The following is a 26,074-nucleotide window of genomic DNA, read 5'->3' on the forward strand; positions in this document are numbered from 1 at the left end:
TAGGATTCTCCTCATCCCTCTAAGTGATGTTTTATACTATTTTCTTTCTTTCATTTATATTGGAACAAGCTTAATTTGGCAATGTTTAATGATAAAACTATCTAGCTTTAGCAAAGTGCCTTTTTTAACAGCTTGTGCATAAATATTTTGGTGGCTAATGATTTTAAGTTTTCTAATCAGAAAGATATATTAAATCTCCATTCTGAGAAATTGCAAAGTTACTTGTGTCTAACATTTTAGAAGTGAATGCATTGTAAAATGCTTTATATTTATTAATGTCCACTATGGCCGCATTTGTGTCAGTTACGATTCATAATATAGATAGCATGAATGCATGCTTATTCTTTACTGGCTAATCCTCAGAAAAAGCTAATCATCATAAACATGTAACTAGTCGACCAATAAAGTCTCTTTCCATTCCTCATCCCCATGGCAGACTATTTTTGTTAAAGGGCTGCAGCCACAGTTAACTAAGTTATACATTCTAATAAATAGCCTTGATTAATGTGGCATATACAGGGCAATAAGAATGTTAGTGTATTAGCTGATGAAGTAATAATTGAAAATGCTGGATTTATTTTAAACTATGCTCTTGTTCAGCTGATTATCCTACTTAAATGTTGCCTTTTTAAAAAAATAATCATAGTATTTTCCAGTAACAAACTACTACAACCAGGTAACCACAATAACTTTGTTCAGGTGATATGGAATATTTACATGTTTCATAAAATACTACAGATCCTCCATGTAGTGAACATGAAATGACCTGTTGCATATTAAATACTGTAGCAGTAAATGTATGAGAGACCTATTTGAAGTTGGGATTTGGTTTCTTTGTGGGATGAGCTAACCCATGATGATAGCATTTGCCATTGGAACTAGATTCTATTTCTCGTATATGTGGTGTGTCTTTATAACTTCTCTCTGTCTTCTCACCCCTTCCCCTGCATGTGCAAGTGCTGCAGCAGATTTTTAATTTTGAGATTGGAACCTGGTTCACTGTTAATAAATACTAACCCATTTAGTCCTCTTTTCCTTTTTGCATATTAAATTCATTCATATATTAACTATTATCCCAAAATCTTTACAGTATTAGCAAAGAGAATGTTTTAAATTCTAAAACCCAGAGCATTGGTATTTAACCTATGAGTGACCTGTATTCAGAAATTTCATATGATTAGTGTTGGGCTGTATCTAATTATCCTCAGAATCTTCAAGTCTGTAGGAATCCAGAGGTTCCAGGGAAAAGATCCCCTCAAACTACTAAGGGTTTGTCTACATTTACAGCTGTGCAACTGGAGTAGTGCAGCTGCGCCACTGTAGCATTTAGTGAAGACACTACCTTTGCCAGTAGGAGAGCTTCTCCTGTCAGCGTATGTATTCCACCTTCCTGAATGGTGATAGCTATGTCAATGGGAGAAGCCCTCCCATGACATAGAACTGTCTATATCGGGAGTGTGGATTTTCCACACTTCTGAGTGACAGTTATACCATCACTCAGGTGTATGGATTTTCCATACATCTGAGCGACATAATTTGTATTGTGACAGGTTTCAGAGTGGTAGCCGTGTTAGTCTGTATCAGCAAAAACAACGAGGAGTACTTGTGGCAGCTTAGAGACTAACAGATTTTTTTGGGCATGAGCTTTCATGGGCTAAAATCCACTTATGCCCTGTAGAGAGGCTAGCCGGGGCTCAGTTCTCTCCTGGGCGGCAGGGAACCACACCACCTCACTCCCTTTGGGAATAGCTCTTGTGGGGAATTGGTCCGGTCGCGGGAGTCTTCCTCTGTGGCCTTGGTGCAGGTACAAATAAACAGTGAGCCCAGGCCCTGGGTCAGGGCGGGGCACTGGTGAATCAGATGCTCAGGCAGGGGCTGAGCGACAACAGTATGCTAACACTCCCAGGACCTAGGTCAGGGCGGGGCAATGGTGAGTCAGGTGCTCAGGCCCTCAGGCAGGGGCTGAGCAACAACAGTATATAGTAACAAGCCCAGGCCCTAGGTCAGGGTGGGGCAGTGGTGAGTCAGGCCCTCAGGCAGGGGCTGGGCAGAAACAGTTTATAATAACAGGCCCAGGCCCTAGGTTCCAAAGGGCCTGGGAGAGGGGGAGACTGCCACCCACGAGTTGGGTGGCGGAGGGGCGCAGGCCCTCCCACTCCTCTGCGTCCCAGCCCGGGGCCCTAGCAGCAGCAGAAGACCTGTTGCTGAGTCAGTGGGGATCCTGGCTGCCACACACTGACATGGGTTCTGGCAGTGCTGCAGCCAGACTAGGGTCGGCTGCCCCCGGGCTACTTCCAGACTCCCGCTCTTGAGGTTCCTGGGTCAGGGTGGTGTCCTCAGGGGGGTCCAGCATCATGGGTTCCTCGGGATAGCTGGCCAGGGGTAGATTTGGCAACTCCTCCGGGTAGCTGGCACGGGGCAGGCTGGGCCAGTCCTCAGATCTTCCGCAGGCTGCTGGGCTTTCCCACTCGTGAGCTAGGCCGGAGGCGTCTGGCTTCCCTGGTGGCTGCTTCCACCGTGAGCCCTGAGGTCGGGGCTTTATACTTCTGGGGGCAGTGCCTGACCCTCTGGGAGGTGGGCTCAGTTCCCTGGCTCCGCCCACTCTGGTGTCTGGAGGGACTTCTCTCTCTCTGGGACGGCAGGGAACCACACGCCTCACTACATGCCCAAATTGTTAGTCTCTAAGGTGCCACTAGTACTGCTCATTGTTTTTATAGTGTAGTGTAGACCAGGCTTAAAAATGTCCACAGAAGTATAAACAAAACTGGGCAATTGGTAAGGGATACTTGTTATGGCAAATGTCTTCTGTAATGGACAGGGTGGTAGATAAGGGATAATTGTTAGTACAGGTGGGTTCTGTAATGGATGAAACAATTCCCCATTGAAAACTGGTTATAACTAATTAAGAATTGTTGTTTTTACAGTTGTTAGTAATAATGACTGGGGTAGAAATTCCAATTTGAAAAACATAAAAATCCATCAGTAATTAGGAAAATAGAACACCCTATAAAAGGACAGAAGTTATGGGAATTAGGTGAGGAATGAAAATTGCTGGCATCCCACCGGTTAGAGGGGGGAGAGACAGAGGCCAGCTCTTTGCTTTATAGCATGGGTGCAAATGTATCTGTTCTTTCTGTAATCTGTAGAGTGCCGTATTAATTTTTGATTAAATAATTCCATTTGAACTAGTTATTTGATAATCTCAAATTGTGACTACATTTGAATATGCAACAACTGTTACTTCAGTGATATTTCCACCCTTCTCTGTTGTAGACTTTTAGGGAAAACTCTGGTCTACCATTAAGCTTGCCTATTTGCATTGCATGTGCACTATATGCATCTGAACATCAAAAATATTTTTTAGAGTTAAAAGAGAATAAATTACTGCATTTACAGTCTGACGTTTTGTCAATCCGTTACTAATTGATAGTTTAAAAAATCCAGTGTGTAATTAAAAAAACTATGAATTTTTAAAGAAATGATAGTGAATAACTGACTTTCACCTGTTGATGACACATTATTGAATTGGCATCTTTTGTGGGGCATCTTGTATAGAAACTATTTATTTCAAAAGTATGGGGCAAAATCCAGTCATGAATACTGTCTGTAGTTACTGTAAATAGCCACCAGGTGGTGCAAGGAGATGAATTGCAGTCTGAGTGTGTACGCCCTTCTGTCATGTTGGTGAGAGATTCAAGCTACACAGAGCTCTTCTTCAGGTCTGGGAAAGGTACTCCCAATGTCACTTCAAAATGTAAAGTGGAACAGATTGTTTATCATAAGTAGTTAGCACAAGTTGTAAGGGTACATTCAAGGTAGAATGGCCTAACACACTGCAGTCATAGGACAAAAAGAGGGGGTTAGTGGGTTACAGATTTGTTGTAATAAGCCATAAATCCATTGTCTCTGTTCAGTCAATGATTTTTAGTGTCTAGTGGAGTAATGAATTTAAGCTCCCAGGCTCATCTTTTGAAAGTGTTTTGCAGGTTTCCTCACAAAGCCATCACTCTGTCTGACCTATCCTTTCCCATAAAGGAAACCTGCATAACACTTTCAAAAGATGAGCCTGGGAGCTTAAATTCACAATTCTGCTAGATACTAAAAGTTAGGTTTTGCTGTACATTTTGCTAGATATTCTATGGTCCCACAGAGTTTACAACTCAACAACAAATTGGGAAAATATAAATGTCAGTAGTTTGGAAGTGAAATGTTCTCATAAACTTCATATCCACCTCCAGATGCAGCACAGTGCAATGGACAGGTACCCCTTGTATATGGTGAAAGTACACTTGAGAAGATAAAGCTGTTTTGTCAATTCGAGTGGAGGGTTCTGTTATGCAGTGTTTTTGGTGGATTACTGTAAGCAAGCCTCTCTCAGACCATTTAACTATCCCTATGCCTATAGAGGCCCTTGCCAGTCTGCGACATTGAAAACTACTTTCCAGAGCAACCTGCTTTACTTTAGACCAGGTGCCTAAGCCATTAGTTTTGAATCAGGCTTCTGAGGTTACAGTTAAGTTTTTTTTCTATTGAAGGTGCCCCTGTAGTGTTGAATCTCAGTTCAAATATCCAAATTCTAATCCATTCACCTCTTTATAAAAGTGAAGCTTATTGGCATATAGAAAGCAGACATACATGCATCTAGATATTATTTGAACCTCAGCTAGATGGGAACAAAGTTAGCCTTCCAAACTACAGAAATGCTAACTAAAGTATGGCATCATCATTGTTATAAGACCAGCAGGCTGTTGGGACTTCTGCAAGTGTGTCAGGTCAGCTTCTAGTACATCTTCTGAATGTTGGTGTTGTCTCAGGTTTTTCCTTTGTTAGGCAAAGACATTGTGTCTGCAATAGGATTTTTTTGGACCTGTAATTCCCAGCTGGTGAAACTCTGCTAGTGGTAATACTGGTTGAGGCTGTGGTGCAGGCAAGTCTGAGTGTAGAGCAAATTTCAAGTGGTTTGCTTTTTTGTAAAATTAAAATAATGGTAAAAATCAGTCTTCAGAATGAGGGCAAGCTTGAACCATAACTATGGAGAGACAATGATGTGTGTTTCCATAATTCTCTAAGATTTATATAGCTGCTATCACTCCTATTTGAGCAACAAGGCACTCTTGTTTCTGTCACTGTACAAGTCTATTCTGATTGAGGTAAAAAAAACAGAGTGATGAAGGTGTGGGCAATATAGAATACTTTCTCTTAAAACTGATCAGCCATACTGTAATGGAGGTGGCATAATACTTGGGGAGTAGAGAAGGGAAGACCAAGTTATTTTCCAAATAATTTGTCTTTGAAGCAGCAGACTTCGTGTAATGTAACATAGGTGATTTGTGTGTCGGTCCTTGTCAGCGAGGGCAAGGAAGTCCAGGGATACTCATCTGAAAATATACCTCCTTGAACAGCACAGAGGGAAGCCTCAGACCCTGAAGGGGAGAGTAAGGTGGGTTCAATCTTTGTCAAGTCCTTCTCAGGCAGTGCCCCTGCCAGTTGGCACACATCTCCCAGGGCCAGTATCAACAGAAGATCCTCTGTATCAGGCAAGATCCGGCAAATATGATTTTGGTACTGACTACCACTACAACACCAGAGACTGGTGGTACCTCCTTACCAAGGCAATAGGGAGGGGCTCTGAACGATGACATGAGTATGGCTTCTGGCACCATTCCACTTCTTCCCATGAGGAGAAAACAAAACCTTTGTCCTTCAGGGAACAAAACCTCTTCTCATAATCGGTGAGTGAAGCTAGCACAGTCTCCAGCTCAGCACTGAGGAAGTATAATCCACATGCAGTATCCAGGCCTACAAATATCGCTAAGAAGCCAGCACTGGCGCTGTCTCTGGTAACAGTATGAACTTCAACACTGGTACTATCCATTCCATCAACAGAATACCAGACAGTGCCTGTTGATTCTTTGCTGGAGGGAGACAACCATGTCCACAGCACTGTCACCTCTATAATTGTTACCAGCGCATATCCCTGACATTTAAGTACTGAGAGACCCTCAAAGGTAAACATCATCATTCTATGAGGTATAGTCAACATTGCTGTCATAGAGGAAGACGTCCCCAAAATCCAGCAGGGAGCTTTCTCTCCTTAGATCCTACAATCCAGGAGAAGAACGTGCTCCTTTGAATGGTCAACAGTGTCGGTTGTGGCCACGCATGCTCCCTAAGTGTCCTTGTGCCCTGGACTGATAGGGCACAACAGACAGCAGCAGCCATTCAGTTTTTCTCGCAACCTCTTGGCTTTGAGATGGAGCTTCTGTCTGTTCGTTGCTCAAATGAACTGCTGGCTTTTTTTTTTTTTGATGATAAATGGTACGGTTAATAGTTTGACTGTTGGCACTCTTTATTCAAATATAGGTTTCATTTTTGCCAGGAACCCATCTTTTTCCTTCCTGGTAATGGGATGGTTTCTTCTTAATCTGGTATTTCTCCTCATGAAGGAGAAGATGCTATGTCCATTAATGATTCACATGTAAAATGTTTGTATTTTTGTCTGGGAAAACTGCATATTCCTAGAAAATGGGTGATTTACAAGTCCTTCACTTCTAGGACTTAGCAAATCTAAAAAAGCCAGTCTCCAAATTTACTTGACAGACAAATCAATGAGGCTGGCTTTGGACCCTGGGCCACTTGACATCATTCACCCCTCTGTATGATCCGATAGTCCCTAAGAATGCTAGCACTGGGTCTGGAGTTTCCTGAGCCCTGTCAGTAACATCTCCTGCTTGAAAATCTAGCAGGATGGGTAGGCAGCTGTCTACAAGAAAGGTGTAGGGACAGAGGACTCTAGAGACAGGTCTCTTCAAAGAGAAAGTTGGCTTCCCCACACCATTCTGTCTCTAGAGAGACATTGCAGCCTGGCAAGGTTACTTCTAAAGCTCATCCTCACTTCAGTACCAAGGCTGTAGCACTGAAGAGCTTGCTGAGGACTACCTCAGGCTTCCTCTGCATCTCAGAGCTCAGTACCATCTACTTCTTGGAGAGCTGTGTTGGTATTGTCTACGTCTCTGGTGCCAGCATCACAGCCTTTGGTCAGCGACCCCAGCTATCCCTTGTATTCTATCGCACCAACTGCATACACAGTACCAACCAATCTAAGAATCTCTCGGGAGCTGAAATCACCTTTACCCTCTAAAATGGGGACTCTGGAAGTAGCAGGCCCATCTCTCCCTGTGGTACATGGTATTTCTCCTGTATCTACTGTCCCCGCAATGGCCCAAGAAGCCAATGAAGATGGAGAGGAACACTGATGACAGTGTGGAACACTCACATGTTGCCCAGATTGTGTCTTTCTGTGTCATCTACCTCACACAGAGAGTCCAGAGACAACCTCCCAGGATATACTTTATGGAGGCCATTGTTCCAGAACCAGAGTGTGGTGTCCCTATCCCATGGCTGCCATGTTCTTACCTAACTATGCCCATGTGGCATTTATGGGGGCTGGGAGCCTCTTATGGATACAGGTGTTATCCTGACAGGCTGCTGATCCATAAGGCTCTTCCTATATGGTGTCAGCTACCCAGGTTGTGCCTGAACAATCCACACAATTGTCTCTTCAGCTTGAGGAGGTCCCAGCCCACTGCGTGGATTTGTTGAGTTCCTCAGTTGTTTCCTCATTCCTCCTTGAGGAGGCCACGGTCCTGTCCAGTAAACCGCAACTGGATACTTTAAGGCGTTTCAAGACCCACTTAAGAGAGTCTTTGTCTTTTTTTGTCTAGATTACTTACTAACTTTACAGGAGTTGTAAGGCTGCATTCCTGATCTGTTCCCAGCCAAAGCATCACACAGACAGTCCAAACCCTTTGTCCCGCCCCTCCAGATTTGAAAGAATCTTGTCCCCTCATTGGCCATTTTGGGTCAGGTGCCAGCAGGGTTACCTTAGCTTCTTAACCCTTTACAGGTGAAAGGGTTTTGCCTCTGGCCAAGAGGGATTTTATAGCACTGTATGCAGAAAGGTGGTTACCCTTCCCTTTATATTTATAGGTTTCAGAGTAGCAGCCGTTTTAGTCTGTATTCACAAAAAGAAAAGGAGTACTTGTGGCACCTTAGAGACTAACAAATTTATTTGAGCATCCGATGAAGTAAGCTGTAGCTCATGAAAGCGTAAATAAATTTGTTAGTCTCTAAGGTGCCACAAGTACTCCTTTTCTTTATATTTATGACAGAGATCCACTCCAATTTAAGCTTAAACAGGGACATAAGCCCATGTTCTGGGTGCCCCTAAACCTCTGACTGCTAGAAGCTGGGACTGGATGACAGGATGGATCACTCAATAAATTGTCCTGTGCTGTTTGTTGACCTCCAAGTCATCTGGCACCGGCCACTGTTGGAAGACAGGATACTGCGCTAAATGGACCATGGGTCTGACTCAGTATGGTTGTTCTTAAACAGTGGTTTTAGTGGTGTGAGACAAAAACATTTTTTTGTAATTGGAGGGGAAAATGCTTTCCCATTACTTATTTTACTGCATATTCTGTTTTGCTAATTACTGGTGGAATTTCTTTTATGGTGTATCTGATTGACTTAAAAGGAATCTCTAATCCAGTCATTGTTAGTAACAGTCTTGACAAACAACAGCTCTTAATGTGTTAAAAACATCTTTCAATGGGTCATCATCCATTACAGAAACAATTGGTAATAACAAGTACCTCTTATCAATCACCTAACATAATTGCATCATAAGCACCATTTATTAATCTTGTTTATTATAACATACTTCTTTAGACACCTTTCATTAGTTTTGAGGGGTCCCATCGCTGAATATCTGGGCTATATCAGTAACGTCAGGATGAAAGATTATGCACATTCCATTATTGAGTTCATTTTTCCTTCACCCAGTAGGTTCAGCTGAAGGACAGATAACTTTTTTTGTTTGAATACATATATGTCAATAAAAATATTGATACACAAAATAGAAAGGATTTTGGTTAGCATATAAGAGAATTATGATAGTTTAATATATAAAAATCATAAAAAAACTGTTAATAAATATTAACTTACTCCCTGTTCTGTAAATGTGCGCACTCAGTTTACCAAGTTACCTCATCTGTCCTTATTTATATAAATTTTCATTTTAGACCCCTAATTAAAACACTCTCATGCATAAATTACAGAAATTAAGCTAAATATATTAATTTATGTTATCTTGCTGAAACTTACTTTTATTTGTCTGGTTTCCAACACACGTGTTCCTTGCTGTCACCCCGCTGGCTCCATCCAGTTCTTATTTTACAGACGTTATTTTATTTATAGGTCTGTTTTAGTGGCCTTGGATCTTTACTTGTTACATACCCCACACCAAGAGAAGCTATGTGTGTGTCGGTGTGTGTGTGTGTGCGCACACCTGATTTACTGCAAAGCTACAGCTCTCTCTTGACTCTCTACCTTGCCATGCTATCTGCTCAAGCCAATAATTTTACAGATAAGACACAAACTAGTGTTCTGATTTCGAAACTATCTCAGCAAAGTCTGAAGTGCTGTATTAGCAAAAACACATGCAAAAGCAAAAAATAGCTTTATATTTTCTTATAATATTATATAATATTCATTTCTCTAACATTAGTTAGTATATATTTGACTAACATAATTCATTACATAGTTTTCTAACATTTCCCTGCCTTGAAGCATTTGGCCCTTGGGCAAGTACCTGTTTTTACTTAACTGTGTATTAAAGTGATATAATCCAACTTTTTTGTTTTTGTTTTTTCGCTGGTTTTTAAGCATGCATGACATTTTACAATAAAAAGCAAGCATTATTACAATGATTATTACTTCTAATAGTAGGAACATCTTGAAATTTAAACTAACAACTGGATCTTCTTCAAGATTATTTATTTGTTCTCACCAAGTAACTGGTCGTAGCACTTATTTTATTTGCTTGTTTAGTTGATTTAAGTCTTATGCGTATGCACAAATGAACTGTGGTTTGCTGTAAAAGATATTTTAGATGTAAGTCTATTTTAGCAATGGTAGGGAGCAACCACATAACCTTATCACCAAACTGTGGCCGACTTGTGATTAGTGTTGGGTTCACAAATTTAGTGAATTTGAATTTACAGGCATTATTCTGAGTTTTCCAATCATGGTTTTGAATTCAGGGATAAAAGACCAATTAGGTTGGTGGTACATTGTACGTACTCTCCTTCCATAGGTATACTTTGCTGTATAACCACACAGTACTCTCTATCTCCCACATATGTGGTACAAGTTTTATGTCCATTCCAGTCACTCAGCTGTATGAGTCTTCTCCGAGAATCTCATCCCGTCACTATGATGATCTATGCCAGAGATTGGTTTCATAGTCTCGAGGGCATTGCATACGTCAGTGGTCTCCAACCTTTTTATGCCCAAGATCACTTTTTAAATTTAAGGGCAACCCAGGATCTACCCTGCCTTTCCCCAAAGACCCACCCCACTCACTCCATCCACCCCTCTTTTCGTCGCTCACTCTCCCCCACCCGCACTTTCGCTGGGGTAGGGGGTCAAGTTTCAGGAGGAGTTAGCAGTGTGGCAGTGGGCTCTGGGATGGACCTGGGGCAGGGGGTTGGGGTGCAGGAGGAGGTGAGGGTGCAAGCTCTGGGAGGGAGTTTGGGTGCAGGAGGGGGCTCTGGGCTGGGGCAGAGTGTTGGGATGCAGGAGGGGGTACAGGATGCTGGCTCTGGGAGGGGGTTTGGGGTACAAGAGGGGGTATGAAGTGCTGGCTCCGGGCTGCAGGTTGCGGTGCAGGAGGGGTTTTGGGGTGCTGGCTCCAGGAGGGGGCTCAGGGCTGGGGGTTGGAATGTGGCCTCCTGTCGGGCAGCACTTACCTCTGTCAGCTCCCAGTTGGTGGTGCAACGTGGCTGCCACTAAGGTTCCCTTACCTTATGCCGCTCCTGGAAGGGGCCAACATGCACCTGCGGCCGCTGTTCCTCTCTGAAACACCGCTCCCACAGCCCCCATTGGCCAAAGCTCCCCATTTCCGGCTGCAGGCAGGAGCAGCGTGGGGCCGGGGCAGGCAGGGAGCATGTTATATATTTCTCCTTTGGTAAAATCCATGTGTAAGCACTGAAACATGATTGGCTTTCCAAGACACATTCCTGACAGGTTGTACATATTAAAATTAGTTTCTAGTGAGGTAATTTTCAACTTTGCTTCAGTATTTCTTTTTGGATGATCCTTGTTTGGATTGCCTTTTAGGGTCTTTCCAAGGTTTGTTTTTGTTGTGTTTAGTACACTGGCTATAAGATTCTTCACTGATTTTTAGAGCACTTAAAATTTTTGCTCCCTTTTTTCATTCCTATGAAAAAGAAATCTGCCATTCCTCCATTATAGTAAGAGTATGGTACTTTCAAGTCGATTTTACCAGTGTTTTTTAGTGTAATTGTAGTGAAATGCCACTATGCAGCCTTTTGACCACATTAAGTCTCCTAATACCAAGTCCATATGTGGTAGGCACTGGAAGTTCTGTTGTCCTTGGTTTCGTCCAACTGTTCTCTTATAGTCATAGTCTGAGAGTTTGCAGAGTCTGTTATCTGGGAGTTACAAATTATTTGTTTGTTGATTCTATTTGCATAATCCAACAAAGCAATCCAGTCTAACAAAGCCATTCTGTAAAATATTAATACAAGTATCATGCTTCCCCTTTAAACATTTTTAATGGATTAATGTGGAGCCATTTGTCCTATTTTCGCTTTTCTTTATCAATGTGCACCATGTACATACTAGAGCTGTTGATTTCCACAATACTATAGAGACCTTTCCAGATAGGTTGCAAGAGGTGCCCTTTTTACTTATACAGTTTTACGATTACCCTATCTCCTACTTGCAGTTCCTTTTCTTTTCTTTGCTTGAATTGTTTGGCTCCTGTTGACTGTTGCACCCCTATGTTTTCGGCTGCCCATAACTGGACTTATTTTAGTTGCTTCTTTAACAGCCATTAATCTGTTAGTGCTCCCTGCTGTACTAAGTTTTGGGCTAGCACACAGTAAGTGTTCTGACAGTATTATTTTACATCGAGTCATAATTTCAAAGGGTGCTAGCCCTGTAGCTTTTCTAGGGGTAGCTCTCAAGGCCATTAGGATTAGTGGTAGCTTAACTTCCCAGTTCTTTTTTTCTTTTTAGATGTTTTGTAAACATTATTTTTAAAGTATAAGTATTTATTTCAAATATTTTAGAAGACCGGGGGATAATAGGCAATATGGTATTTTTGCTGTGCACCTAGTAAAGCCATTGCATTCCACATAATTTCACAGTAAAGTATGCTCCTGATCTGAGTCTGTTACCCATGAGAGCCCTCATCTGGTAAATGACAAGAACCTTAGCAGTTGCAGCTGTTATGATGGGATATTTTGTCTAGTTCCATACTGTGCCTACTTCCACCTCCACATCCCTGTCCCCATCTTATGAGGACTTACTACACCAAGAAGTCTTTCTGCTTCTTTCACTCAATGCGATAGAAGGGTTCCTCCTCAGTACCCAAGGTGGTTCTTCGAGGAGCGTTACTGTGGGTGCACTACTTTAGGTGTTTTGGAGCCCTGAGCTTGCAATCGGAGATTTGTAGTAGCAGGGCCTTGATTGATTGCGCATGCGCGGCAGCCATCTTGTGCTGCTCCAAGCAGTTACCTAGCGTGTGCAGCCAACCATCCTCCAGTTTCTTCTCTACTGCCCTTTGGCTTGAGTCAGAGAGACATCAGCGCCTCTCTTAACTGTACATACCTCAGTACTTTTCTGTTTTTCCTGGCCTTATTAGCCTTTCATTTCATTATTTCTCCTATAGTTTATATTTTACTTAAAATCTTTCCAAAAAATAAAACAATAATTTCTGTTAGCCGTTCCCCTCCCACCGCCTGCCTCCTGGATGGGTCATCAGCTTCAACAACAAAAAGAGGGAAGTGAATACTGACTTATCCCCCTTCATCTCAAAACAAGTACCCTCTCAGGCATGCCTGGCTCTCCTGGCTTTAAATGCTTCCTGACTTGCAGAGTTTTGGTCCCAGTATCTGACAGCCATGCACAGTATGTCCGCTGTCTTGGTGAGTTCCACATTACACAGAAGTGTCTACACTGCAAAAAATTGTCTGCTAGGACAAGGAAGGCTAGAGACCTCCATTTGAAACTCTTCATGATGGAGAAATCCCTCAGGCCAGCCTCTGACCCTGAGTCTAGAACGCCTCCTGGCCAGCAGTCACCAGCAGCAGTGTCTGACAGGGGTTCTTCCTCAACAATGGCTGCTAAAGAGCCTGCTCCCAAAAAGGCTACTAAAAAACGGTCTCACTCTTCCCCACTGCAAGTTTCACCCAAAAGAAGGCAATCTCCCAGTGGAAAATCTGCGCTGATACTGACAGCACTGAAACCATCTGATCGCGATGCACCGGGAATGTCTGGTACTGAGACTTCCCGATGAGCTAAGGACCCGGTGTGAGCAAGCTTTCATGGAGGTACATGCCCTAAAGCCAAACTTCCCAGCTTGGCACCGATGGAGCCAAAGAAAACCTCGACACCGACTAGTGCAGTGGCGCCACCTGCTGTACCTACACAATACAGCAAGTCATCGGTACTGACCTCCCTTACTTGCTTCTGTGACAGAGCATGCTGATGTCCCCAGCACCGACTCTCCCAGTACGACAGCAATTTATGTGACAGGTGGACCTCATGGTTACTTCCACGCTTGGCATGCCACTATTCCGTACCGATAGTACCCCAGCGAGACGAGGACCAAGCCTGGTGACTACTCCCAGTGGATCAGCCCCTCCCATCTCTAGCGTTGAGGAAGAAGAGGATGAGGCAGGAATATGCACCTCTCGCCACTCCTCCCCTAAGCCAGGACCCTCTCAGTGTCACACATCTGCTGGCATGTGAGGCTGGCAGGCTCAACCACCTCCCATGACTTTTCCACCCAACTGGGCATACTGGGATCTGTGGGGATTATATAGGGATCAGAACCTCTGACCCCCCCATTCCACCAATGTCTACAGCAATGCGATCCCCTTCGCCACCTGCCCTAGCTCACTCAGAGACACAGGAGGAGGAGTTAGAGGAACTCAAGGATGAGCCACCCACATTTCATCTTCTTCACTGGATGAAACAATAATGCCATCACCGCCCTCGTTGGGGGACGATTTCAAATCCTTCCAAGATCTTTTCAAGAAGGTAGCTGAATCCCTACACATTTCCTTAGCAGAGTTACCAGAGACCCAACACAACCTTACAGACATCCTCCAGGCATTTCCCTCAGCAAAAGTGGTGAGCTCATTCGCTTTCAGGAATTATTTAAAAGGGTAGCCGATGAACTCAAGATTACCCTGGAGGAGGTACCAGAAACCCAACATGAACTCACTGACATATTACAAGCCACCATCTCATCCAGAATAGCCCTACCAATTAATGGGGCCATCATGGAACCAGCTAAAATTATCTGGCAGAACCCGGCCAGAATAACCCCCACTAGCAAGAGACTGGACCACAAATATTTTGTCCTATCGAAGGGTTCGGAGTTTCTGTTTACTCACCCATCACTCAATTCACTAGGGGTCGAGGCTGCCAACCAGAAAAATAAGCACCCGCCTTCCAATTTATCCCATCTGATAAGGAGAACAAGAGACTGGACTCCTTTGGGCGCAAAGTGTATTCATCTTCCACCTCTCAATTTTGAATAGTGAATTATGTGGTGCTTTTAGCAAAATATGGCCACAAAAATTATGCTGAAGTAATGCAATTTATTGATGATGTGTCAGAACACAAACAACAACAATTCAAAGTGGTGGTGTCAGAGGGCCACTTGATACACTCTTCCTTTCAGCTCAATGAGCCAATACACCTACCAATATTTTTCCCAAAACCCCACGCTAATGCTTTTGAAAGAGCAATGCACTCTCTTGATGTGCACAGAGCACTATCCTTTTATCTGGATAGAACAAAACCGTTTAGGAAAACCCCCAAACTTTTTGTGTCTATCTCTACCCAGAGACTCTACAAATGGATTGCAGACTGCATATGTCTCTGCTACCAACTGAAGCACATACAACCCCTGACATCAGTTAGGACACACTCTACTAGAGCTGTCTCCACTTCCACACTTTTCTCCGTAATGTCCCGCTTTCTTACATATGCAAGGCAGCTACCTGGGCATCGAAACTTACCTTCGCCAATCATTATGCTGCCATGTATACGGCAGCATCTGACACCAGGATGGGTAGAGCTGTCTTGTCAACAGCTTCTTACCTGATCCAAAGTCCCAACCATTCTAAGGGATACTGCTTTTCACTCACCTGAAGTGGAGCACCCACAGGGACATCTCTCTCTCGAAGAGGAGGTTAGTCACCCAGTGCAGTAACTGGCGCTCTTCTAGATGAGTGTCCCTGTGGGTGCTCCACTATCCGCCTTCCTATCCTCTACTTCAGAATCTGGAACAGACTCCATTGTAGAGAAGGAACTGAGGAGCCCGGACCGTGCACACACTAGTCAAACACTGACAGCTCATGAGGCAGGCACAGCATGTGCATGGCCTGTAGGGGTACTGCTGTAGAAATCTCCAATTAAAGGTGCTGGGACGTACCTTGACCTGAAGTGGAGCACCCACAGGGACACTCATCTCAAAGAATATCAGTTACTGAACAGGGTGAGTAACCTCCTCTTCTCCATCTCAAGGCTCGGTCACTCCATGGTTAACAGTCATTGACAAAGCCTATTCTGAGGAAGTGAAAGAGATCTTACTGAACAGTTGCAGACTAACCACCCAAAAACATACACACTGAAGTGGACATAATTCTGCATTTGGTGCCAGGAAAACCATATTTCTCTATGGTTGGCCCCACTACCTAGGATACTGGACTATATACTGGGGCTTAAAAAATGGAGGTTATCTAACAGCTCCATCAGAGAACACATGCCCACCATCACTTCAATCCATGACAATGTGGCCGGAGTCACTATCTTTGCTCACCCAACTACTAAATGCTTCCTAAAGGGCATAGAAAATACTTATCCCATGCTAAAAGACTTTGCCCTCATGTGGGATCTTAACCTTGTTCTCTGCAATCTCATGGGGAAACTGTTTGAACCCCTAGCAACTTGTTTTGTTACACCGATCCATGAAGGTGGCCTTCTTCATTGCCATCTCATCAGCAAGATGGGTGGGAGAATTAGGTGTCCTATTGGCACACCCACTTCATACCATATTTTTCAAAAATAAAGTGATCTTATGGCCACATTCCAAATTTATACCAAGGTAGCCTCTCCGTTTCACCTAAATCAACCCATATACTTACCTGTGTTTTTCCCAAAACTGCATGCCGATGGCAGGGAGGTCTCACTTCACATTACTATATTCACAGAATGCTAGCTTTCTACCTAGAAAGGACAAAAACGTTTAGGAAGTCATCTAGACTACTTCTCTCTATAACAGAATATTCTAAGGATCAAACCATTTCAAAACAGAGATTGTCTAAATGGATATTAGGATGTATCCATCTGTGTTACCAAAACAGCAATCTACTGACTCTGCTGAGAGTTCGCGGTCACTCCACCAGAGCGCTATCAACATCGGTGGCCCTTCTCAATAATGTATCCATCACGGACATTTGCAAAGCAGCTACCTAGGCATCTGCCCATACCTTTACTAAACATTACATGTTAGAACACCAATCAGCTGCAGGCACTCAGTTTGGACTCTCAGTGCTATCTACTGTCACTGAACCAACTCCAAAGCCCCTCCCCTCCACTGAGGGGCACTGCTCAACAGTCACCTAAAGTGGAGCACCCACAGGGACACTCCTTGAAGAAGAAGAGAAGGTTTCTCACCTTGTACAGTAACTGAGGTTCTTTGAGATGGTTGTCCCTGTAGGTGCTCCACTACCTCTCCTCCTTCCCTCTACTTCGGCGTTTCACACAGATTCTCTGGAATAGAGAAGGAACTTGGGGACGGTTGGCTGTGCACGCTAGGGAACCACTCGGAGCAGCCAACCGAGGCACTGCTACTACAAATCTCCGATTACAAGTGCAGGGCGCCAAAACACCTAAAGTGGAGTACCCACAGGGACAACCATCTCGAAGAACCTCAGTTACTGCACAAGGTGAGTAACCTTCCCTTTCTACAGCAAATACTTCCTCATTCCAAAAAAGAAAGGAGGTTTGCAACCCATTTTGGACTTACAAAGGCTCAACATCTTTGTACCTATGTTGAAGTTCAAGATGGGTACGCTTGCTTCAGTTATTCCCTCTCTGATACCCAGGGATTGATTCACAGCTCTTGATTTCCATTAGGCATTAAACCATATCTTAATAACACCATTTTACAGGAACTATCTAAAATTCATGGCAAGCTATGAGCATGTCAGTAGCTTGTTCGACCTTTCAGTCTATTGGTTGCACCAAGAATTTTTATCTGAGTACTAACAGTCATCACTACACATCTCAGAAGAAAGAAAATACTTCTATACCCTTACCTGGACAATTGGTTAGATAAGGAAAAGACTCCTTGTCAGGCATCAGAAGACATCCACTGCATTCTAGATCTGTTCTAATATCTGAGCTTAACTGCTGTTCATGGGCTAGACTTTCTAGCTAGCTGCTTCAAGTCTATGACTTGTCCAAGTCTATGACAGGTTCAAGAACATGTCTGCCTTAATAACCCACCTAGAGTCAAACTCAAGCACAGTGAGGACTTGTCTCACTCTATGACATATGGCTTTGAGCATCTTTGTAACGCCGCATACAAGACTACACCTTTGGTCCATGCAGGGCTGGTTAAGGTCTGTGTATTACACATAAACAGTGCATATCCTTTGTGTGTATCCCTGGTAGCCCTCTGCTCCCTGAAATGGTGAAGGGAGCCCAGGAGTCTCTGCCAAGCAATCCCCTTTACACTTCCTCTCCCTTCCAAAACTATAGCGATGGATATTTCCCGTTTAAGGTGGGAGTACACATGGATGGTCTGCAGCCTCAGTGCCAGTGAATAAGAATTGATTTTCTTTAAAGATGTATTAGTTAAATCCACTTTTTAAATTTAAATACAGGTTCTTTTTTTTTAAAAAAAACAAACCTATATAAAACTAAATTTGAAATTGACAACATAGCTGAGGCCTACACTTATTATAGTCTATTAACCTCATTTAAATTAAGCACAAAAATATGAATCAATACTTGCTACCAATTTTTAAAGAAAGGCAGACCACTGAATTGGTGAAAGTCACGGGCTAAGCACCCGTGTTTGTTGAAGTGCTAAACCAAGTTTTGGCAGCAATAGCCTCTTCTACAGGTATTAGAGAATATTTTCTTCATTTCAGTTTATTCAGCTTGTTCAGTTCAATGACTAGTTCATTCAAAATTTAAAAACCAACTGGGAGTTGAAAAAGCAGGAAAGCTTGTTTTCTTCTATTCTCTGAATAAAAACTAGGTGAGAGAGGAAGAGATTTCCTAGTTCTAAAATTTTGAAGGACATGGTCACTAATTACACATATTTCCTTTGTTTAATACATCACTTAGTTTAAAATGCAAAACTTTTTTTGATAAACTTTTTTCTTATATATCTAGCATGTAACTTATATAACTATTTAAGAGTAGTTTTATTTAATAAAAATTATGTGTTTTTCCATCCAAATACAGCTTGGCATAAATTGCAAGTAAAAATGAATCATCTCGTAAAAAGTTAAACTATGTAATTGCTTAAATAAGTGTGTGTAAATAGAGTGTATACTCTTGGTTAGCAAAAAGAAGTCCAAATTCAGTGTAAAAGTTATATTTGTTTGCAAATCAACATGTTTTAATGATTACCAACCAGTGAGAATCAGCCTTTCTTTAGGAAGATAACTTAAAAAAAAAAAAAGGGCAAAACAATTAAAATTGATAACTTAAGGTTTCCTGCATGCTGATTTAAAACATGATTTAAATGTGATTTAAATGGCTTGGATTTAAATCAGTTCACCATCCTCAGGGATTTTGGAACATGCAAAAGTGCCGGTGCCCTTCAACCTGCTCGCACTCAGGGCAGAGCTCAGGCCTTGAGACCTTCCTCCGTCTCATATCCAGATAGTGATGGACAGTACAACCACCATGTTTTATGTCAACAAACAGGGAGGTGCGAGGTTTTCCCCATTATGCTTAGAAGCAGTCACAATGTGGAATCAGTGCATCAGGCACTGAATCTCCTTCTCAGCAGTGTTTGGTCTAGAGAATAGCCTAGCAGACAAAATAATCAGGCACTTCTCTTAGAATCATAACTGGGAGATCAAAGATTTGGCTCTTCATGACATCTTCACAGATTTGGACCATCCTGGAATGGACCTATGTATCATATCCAACAAGGAACGTCAGGCCTTTTCAAGAGATGTTTCAAGCCCAGCCTCCCTTTTCAACATTTTTCTAAACTGATGGTCCCGTGGCTTTTATATCTGTATACCCATGAGTTTTACTGATCCAGTGTTCTGCACAAGGTCAGGCAGGACTCTGCCAAGCAATATTAATAACACCAGCTTGGCTCGGGCAATTCTGGTTCTTCCAGTGCTTGCTCATGTCCATTCTAGTTAGGTGCCCATGCACAGTCATTGGAAAATGTCTGGGGGAGGTGCACCAAACGGACTGGTGCAACATTTGCAAAGGGTTCCATCCCAGAACTAAAAAGGAATGGGACTTTCCTTTAAAATAGCTCCTCTTGGAGGTGAATCTGAGACCTCAGTCTGCCTCGGGAGGCAGAATCCGGTGCCGAGTCCTTCTGTGCCGAGTGCTCCATAAGAGAAGCGGCACTGAGGAAGGACTCTGCGCACAGAGACCCTCAGCACTGTCACTCCCCGGCACCGAAGCCGGTGGAGACTGCACAACACTGGTGTCACTCCCTGGTGCTGCTTGGACAGGGACTGACCCCCTACAATGAGGTCTGCCACCTTGGAAGCTGCTACTGGGGTGTGTCCTACAGAGGAGCAGTTGGCACCAAAGGTCCAGGAGCCGGCACCATCGACTTCTGCCCCGTGGGGGAGGGGGCTTTCAGTCCAGTGCTCTTAGACTCTCCAAGCCAGGTGGTGGGGGATGTGGACCTGCCATCCAACCCAAACACCTTCGAGACTGTGAAGGACTTAATCGCCATGATGGTTCCACAGTCCCTGGCCGCTCGAGAAAAAACCTCTGGTGCCACGGTGCATAGCACCGTCTCAAGGCAAGCCTGCAAAGTTGATGCGTTCACCTGCATCTCTGTGCAAGCACTGGCAAGAAGACCCTCATTCAGAGTTCTGGCACCAGTTGGAGTCCCAGTGCTGTTCCTAGTCTCTGCACCACTCCCTGTCATGGCACTGCTCCCACTGAGGCACCAGTCCCTGAAACGGCGGAGGTCCTGCTCCCAGCACTGCTTGTCATGGCACCACTTGACGTCTTGACACCGCTCCAGATCACAGCACCGCTCTCCAGCCTTGGGGCACTGCTCTCCAGTCCAGCTCCGTTCGGCACCGTCCTGGCCTTCACGGTCCCAGTCTTCGTCTTCAGACTCAGAGGTGGGGTCCCGGTACTCCAGATGGAGCCGACACAGGTCAGGCCACAGGAGGGAAGATGTGGGTGCAGGGCCATGGCCTGCACAATGACCAGGGCCAGCTCAGTGGCGGTTCTGGCCCCTTGGGCATACCACCAGGCCCAGGGCACCCCATCCAAGGGCTCCCAATCGTTGGTGTCCACACCGCAGGTACCGGCGGCATCAGGCAGTTGCCTTGCCCCACCCCTAGCAGTGCCGAAGTAACACTGGCTACCTTACCCTCCACTCCTCGGAGTTGACCATCACTACTGCAGTCGGTCCAGAAATTGAGGTAGGACGGGGGCGGTTCAAGAGGGCCATCAGGACCCTCTACTGCAATTGGTGTCCTCGTCGTCCGCCCCGATGAGGCAGTATTGGGGGGTCTTCCACCTTGGGGCCACCCCCCATACACAACTGCGCTCACCAGGACCTGCTGCGCAGGGTGGTGCACAACATAGGTCTGCAGGCCGAGGAAGTGGTACAGTCGGAGGACCCCATGGTGGACATCTTGGCCCTAGAAGGCCCATTGAGGGTGGCTCTACCCCTCATTAAAACCATCCAGGCCAACACAAGGACCCTATGGCAGACTCCAGCCTCCATCCCTCCCACAGCAAAGGGTGTGGAGAGGAGATACTTCATCCCATCTAAGGAATAAGAATACCTCTACACCCACCTGCAGCCATGCTTGTTGGTGGCGGCTGTGGCGAACGAATGAGAGAGGCAGGGGCCTACCCCCAAATCAAAGGAGTCCAAGTGGCTGGACCTTTTTGGATGCAAGGACTTCTCAACCAGGGAGATCCTGCAACTCAGGATCCTGCAACTCAGGATCCTGCAACTCAGGATCCTGCAACTCAGGATCCTGCAACTCAGGATCGCCAACCAGCAGGCAATCCTGAGCAGGTACAGCTTCAACTCCTGGAACTCCATGCTAAAATTCAGGGAGCTGGTACTTGTGCAGTCCAGGGAGGAGTTTAGGGCTATTGTTGAGGAGGGCAAGGCAGTAGCACGGACCTCATTACAGGCCCCACTGGACGCTGTGGACTTGGCGGCGCACACCTTGTCCTTTGCAATCGCTATGAGGCATAGCTCATGTCTCCAGGCCTCGGGGCTGCCATCCGAGGTGCAACAGACCCTGCAGGAACTGCCATTTGATGGGGCGGGCCTGTTTTCAGAGCAAACTGACTCCAGGCTGCGTAGCCTTAAAGACTCTAGGGCTACGCTGAAGTCGCTAGGGGTGCAAACCCCGGCCACTCAGCAGAAACACTTTAAACCTCAGCCCTCACAGCGCCCCTACCAACTACGCCCTAAATAGGACTTCTCTAAGAAGCGTGGTAGGAACTCAGGACCACACTAACCTTCGTCACCCAGACCTCCAGTCTCTTCACCTCATGGCCTGGAAGCTTCATTGTTAAATCCCATGGAGCTCATGTGCTTGGAGTCAGTTAACATGAGCAAGAACTCACAGAAGAAAAAACGGTTACTCACCTTCTTGTAACTGTTCTTCGAGATGTGTTGCTCATGTTCATTCCAGACCCACCCACCTTCCCCTCTGTCAGAGTAGCTGGCAAGAAGGAACTGAGGAGGTGCCAAATCGGCAGGGTCATATATTGAGGGCCATGGAGGTGCCACTCCAGGGGGCTCCACAGCTGACCTGACGGGTGCTGCTAGGGGAAAAGCTTTCCGATGACTGTGAATGCAGCATGTGTACACCTAACTGGAATGGACATGAGCAACACATGTTAGAACAACTGTTACAAGAAGCTGAGTCACCGTTTTTTCTGTGACATTCTGAATCTCTGTGTCAACCGAAGACATTGCCTCTGCTTCCAGACCTGCTTTTACAAAGTGAGGAGAAAATCCTTCATCTAGTCTCGGAGTCCCTTCATCTTCTGATGTTGGATGGATGTTGAAATTAAAGAAATTATGCTCCTCTCTTGTACAAAATATCTTGATAAGTAGTGGAAAAGATTCTACAAGAAAAATTTGTCCTGGCAAAATGGACAAAGTTCTATTCTTGGTGACTCTGCAAGGTGCTTCCATACTTACTTAACTTGGCTTGATACATCTGAATCTGCCCATTATCTTAGTCAGGGTTCTTTGTGCAGTCATCTCTGTGTACTGCCCTCAGATGGATGGATAGTTTTCTTCTCATTGGACTGTTTTTGAAAGGTCTCATCAAGATGTTTCCACTAGTAAAATAACTTATCTCTCCATGAGACCTCAGCCTAGTTCTTTTGGATCTAATGGGCCCACCCTTTGAGTGGATGGCAACATGCTCATTGGTACGCTTGTCTTCTCTGTGAGAAAGGTTGGAGAAAGCCAAGGTCTACTAGCAGACCTGCCCTTTATGATCTTCTTTCCTGACAAGGTACCACTTAGGATACATTGTGATGCTCTGTACCTCGGGGGAACACCAAGCATCCCCATATTCATTCTTGTAAAATGATTGTATGGTATCCAATGCAAAGTTTGTCATGTCGGATGTCTTCAGAAGGCTCATGATGCACTGAGCATTGTTGTTATAGTGATGTGTTAGTAATTGTTGTTACAGTAATGTTATAGGTTATAATGTCATGTATATAGTTATGAGGCTGAAAATGTGTCTTCATGGCTTAAAATAAGCCCAGGCAAAAACTCTCCAAGAGCGGAGAGGCAGGTCACACCTCATCAGGGCATGTATGGGACAAACCCAGCCCAGCCTCATGGGAACAAAGGATGCTGGCCTAGGCAGCAACAAAAGGATCTTTTGGATTCTCGAGTGAGTCACCCCCCTTCCTTTGGTTAGTTTGGGACTGTGATGAGGTAATGCTCACCTGACTCTGAAGGCGGGGGAGGGGGACCAGGGGCAAAGCCAAGAGGGAAGAAAGGACATGATAAAAAGGAGAGACATTTTGCCATGCTCTCTTTCTTCCACCTACACCTACAGACATCACCACCACCAAGCGACTGAAATGCTGGTCAAAGGGGAGAGCCTGACTGAAAAGTAACCAGTCAGCCTGTAGTGAGAGGCATCTAAGTTTTTAAGGAGATTGAAAGTAAGATCAGGTTAGAATGCGTTTTGCTTTTATTTCATTTGACCAAATCTGATTTGTTATGCTTTGACTTATAATCACTTAAAATCTATTTTTATAGTTAATAAATCGGTTTGTTTATTTTACCTGAAGCAGTGCATTTGGTTTGAAGCATGTCAGAGACTCCCCTTGGGAGAACAAGCCTGGTACATACCAATTTCTTTGTTAAATTGACAGACTCATATAAGCTTGCCGTGTCTACCGGGCCTAACTGGACACTGCAAGACGGAGGTTCCTAGGGTTGTATCTGGGACCAGAGGTATTGGCTAGTGTCATTGGGTTGCACAATCCAAGGAGCAGCTTACATGCCAGAGGCTATGTGTGCACAGCCCAGGAGTGGGGATTCTCACAGCAGAGCAGGGCAAGGCTGGTTCCTAGAGTCAGGGATTGGAGTGACCTAGCATATCACCAGTTCAGATAACACCAGAGGGGAATGTCACACACACCCAAAATTTTTATGGAAAGTTGTCAGACTTTTGTCTGAAGCAGCAGATTCATCTGCCTATATTTTTCCCTAAGCTAAATACTTCTGACACTGAGGCCATGCCATACATTAGATGTCAGAGATGCTTTTGGACTCTGTTTGCAGAGAACTAAATGTTTTTAGATCTTCACCTAGAATGTTTGTTCCTGTCACTGAGAGAGCAAAAGGGAAACCCATCTCATCTCAGATTCTCTAGATGGGTATTTGTTTGTGTGAGATGCTGTTTATGAAGTGGCCAAAATGGAATCTCTGACTTTCCTCAGAACTCATTCCACCAGAACACAAACAGACTCAGCAGTATCTTTGAAAAGTGTTTCCATAGTAGCTATATGGAAACCACTTGGGGAAACTGTTCAAATATTTGCAAAATATTATGCCATTTTTGAAGCTTCTGGGTCAGGTGCTGAGTTTGAAAATGCTAATTTACAGTCTATTTTCCTAAGACTCTGAGCTCCCACCTCCATTGCATTGGTCCACTGCTTGGGAGTAGTCATGAGAGGAAAATGTGTATGGATAGTCACTCAAAGGAGAGAGGAGAATTAGTTATCTGTACAGTAAAAGGAGTTCTTTGAGAGGAGTTGTCCACAAACATATTCCACAACCCACTCTTCACCCACTTCTACCTTGGAGTCTTGTATCATTGTGACTCTGTGGTGGAGAGAAAACTAAGTGTCAGTTGCCCTGCTCTGCCCATTTATGCTCTTGGTGCAGGCCCAGGGTACTTGTGTAGCTACAAGACTTCAGCCTCAAGTGTGGATTATGCGTATGGACAACATATCTCAAACTCAGTTACTGTACAGGTAAGTAACTTTCCTTTTTTTTTTTACAGACTAGAGACTCTTATTATAGAGCTTCTCCTACCCACCTTAATTACAGCCATGGTCTGGTGAATCCCAGCTGAACCAGCTCCTACCACTGTAAAGCACCGCCTTCATCCTATTGGGCATATTCTTTCCCAGGGATCCAGTAGCCAGTTTCTTCCTATCATTCCAGAAAGCATAAAAGGTCTCGATCACCCATCAGTTGACAGGGATGAAAAATAATGGATGACTGAGGAGGAACAGGCACCGTAATATCAAGAACAGGTTCGTTCATGTCCCAGGGACCTTTCATCCTCCTCCCTGGACAAGGCTATCTCTTCAGCTTGAGTACCAGCACTGTATGACTTTAAAATATTCCAGGACTTACTTGCCCACATTGCAGAGACTCAGTAAAGGAAAAAGTTTACAAGCTGCACACATCTTCTCCTGCTAGGTTAGTTTGCCTAGCAATGAGGGTGTCCTGGTTCCAGCCAAGACCTTGTGACAGACACCACCTACTCTGTATCCTATGTCCGAGAGAGCAGTAAAGAGATACCAGATGTCGCAAAAGGGGTTGGAGCAGCTTTATACACATCCAGCACCAGGCTCCCCTTCATTGTCTATGCTGTACATGAAAAGACCAGGCAGACACAGGTCACTCCTAAAGACAAGGACCCCCAAAATTAGACTTATTTGAGAGAAAGGCCTGTTCATCAACATCACTGCAGCTGTGAATTGCCAACTATCAAGCTATGAATAATCAATTACCAGCCCTTCTTTTTGAAATACAGCTCTCTCACTTGGGATAGGAGTATCTCTCTTTGTATCTAAGCTTCCACAGGACATTAGACTGGAGCTGAAAACAGTTGTCATGGAAGTTCAGCTAGTAGCTAAAACATTGTGATAAGCAGCCATGGATGCCTCAGTATAGTGCCTAGAACCACTGCTACTGCTGTGACCAGGTGCAGAGCTTCATGGTTGCAAGCCTCTGGAATTCCAAAAGAAGTCCAAAGAATGATCAAGGCCTTATCCTTTGAGGGAACAGAACTGTTCAGCAATTGTATGGATGACTCACTGCACTCCCTCAGTGATTCGAGGGCTACAGTCTGATCTTTGGGCACCTACATCTCAGTCCCAAACAGTAAACCCTTTAGGTAACATGGGTACACATGGCAGGAAACTGCTTTCACTTCTGGGAGTTGTAGTTTACCACCTCTGTCTGAGCAAGCTGGGGACTACAACTCCG

At 44.4% G+C, this 26,074-nt stretch overlaps 1 protein-coding gene across 1 annotated transcript in view; it reads left to right on the forward strand.

The window, feature by feature from the left end:
* Window positions 1-26,074, forward strand: part of HS6ST3 (heparan sulfate 6-O-sulfotransferase 3) — a 538,365-nt gene that overhangs the window by 87,924 nt on the left and 424,367 nt on the right. Inside the window, 1 exon segment of the mRNA XM_073348045.1 lies at window positions 23,776-23,803. Coding sequence (XP_073204146.1) covers window positions 23,776-23,803 — 28 coding nt within the window.

This window comes from Lepidochelys kempii, chromosome 1, assembly GCF_965140265.1.
Source record: "Lepidochelys kempii isolate rLepKem1 chromosome 1, rLepKem1.hap2, whole genome shotgun sequence".
In the NCBI taxonomy this organism is placed as follows: Eukaryota; Metazoa; Chordata; order Testudines; family Cheloniidae; genus Lepidochelys; species Lepidochelys kempii.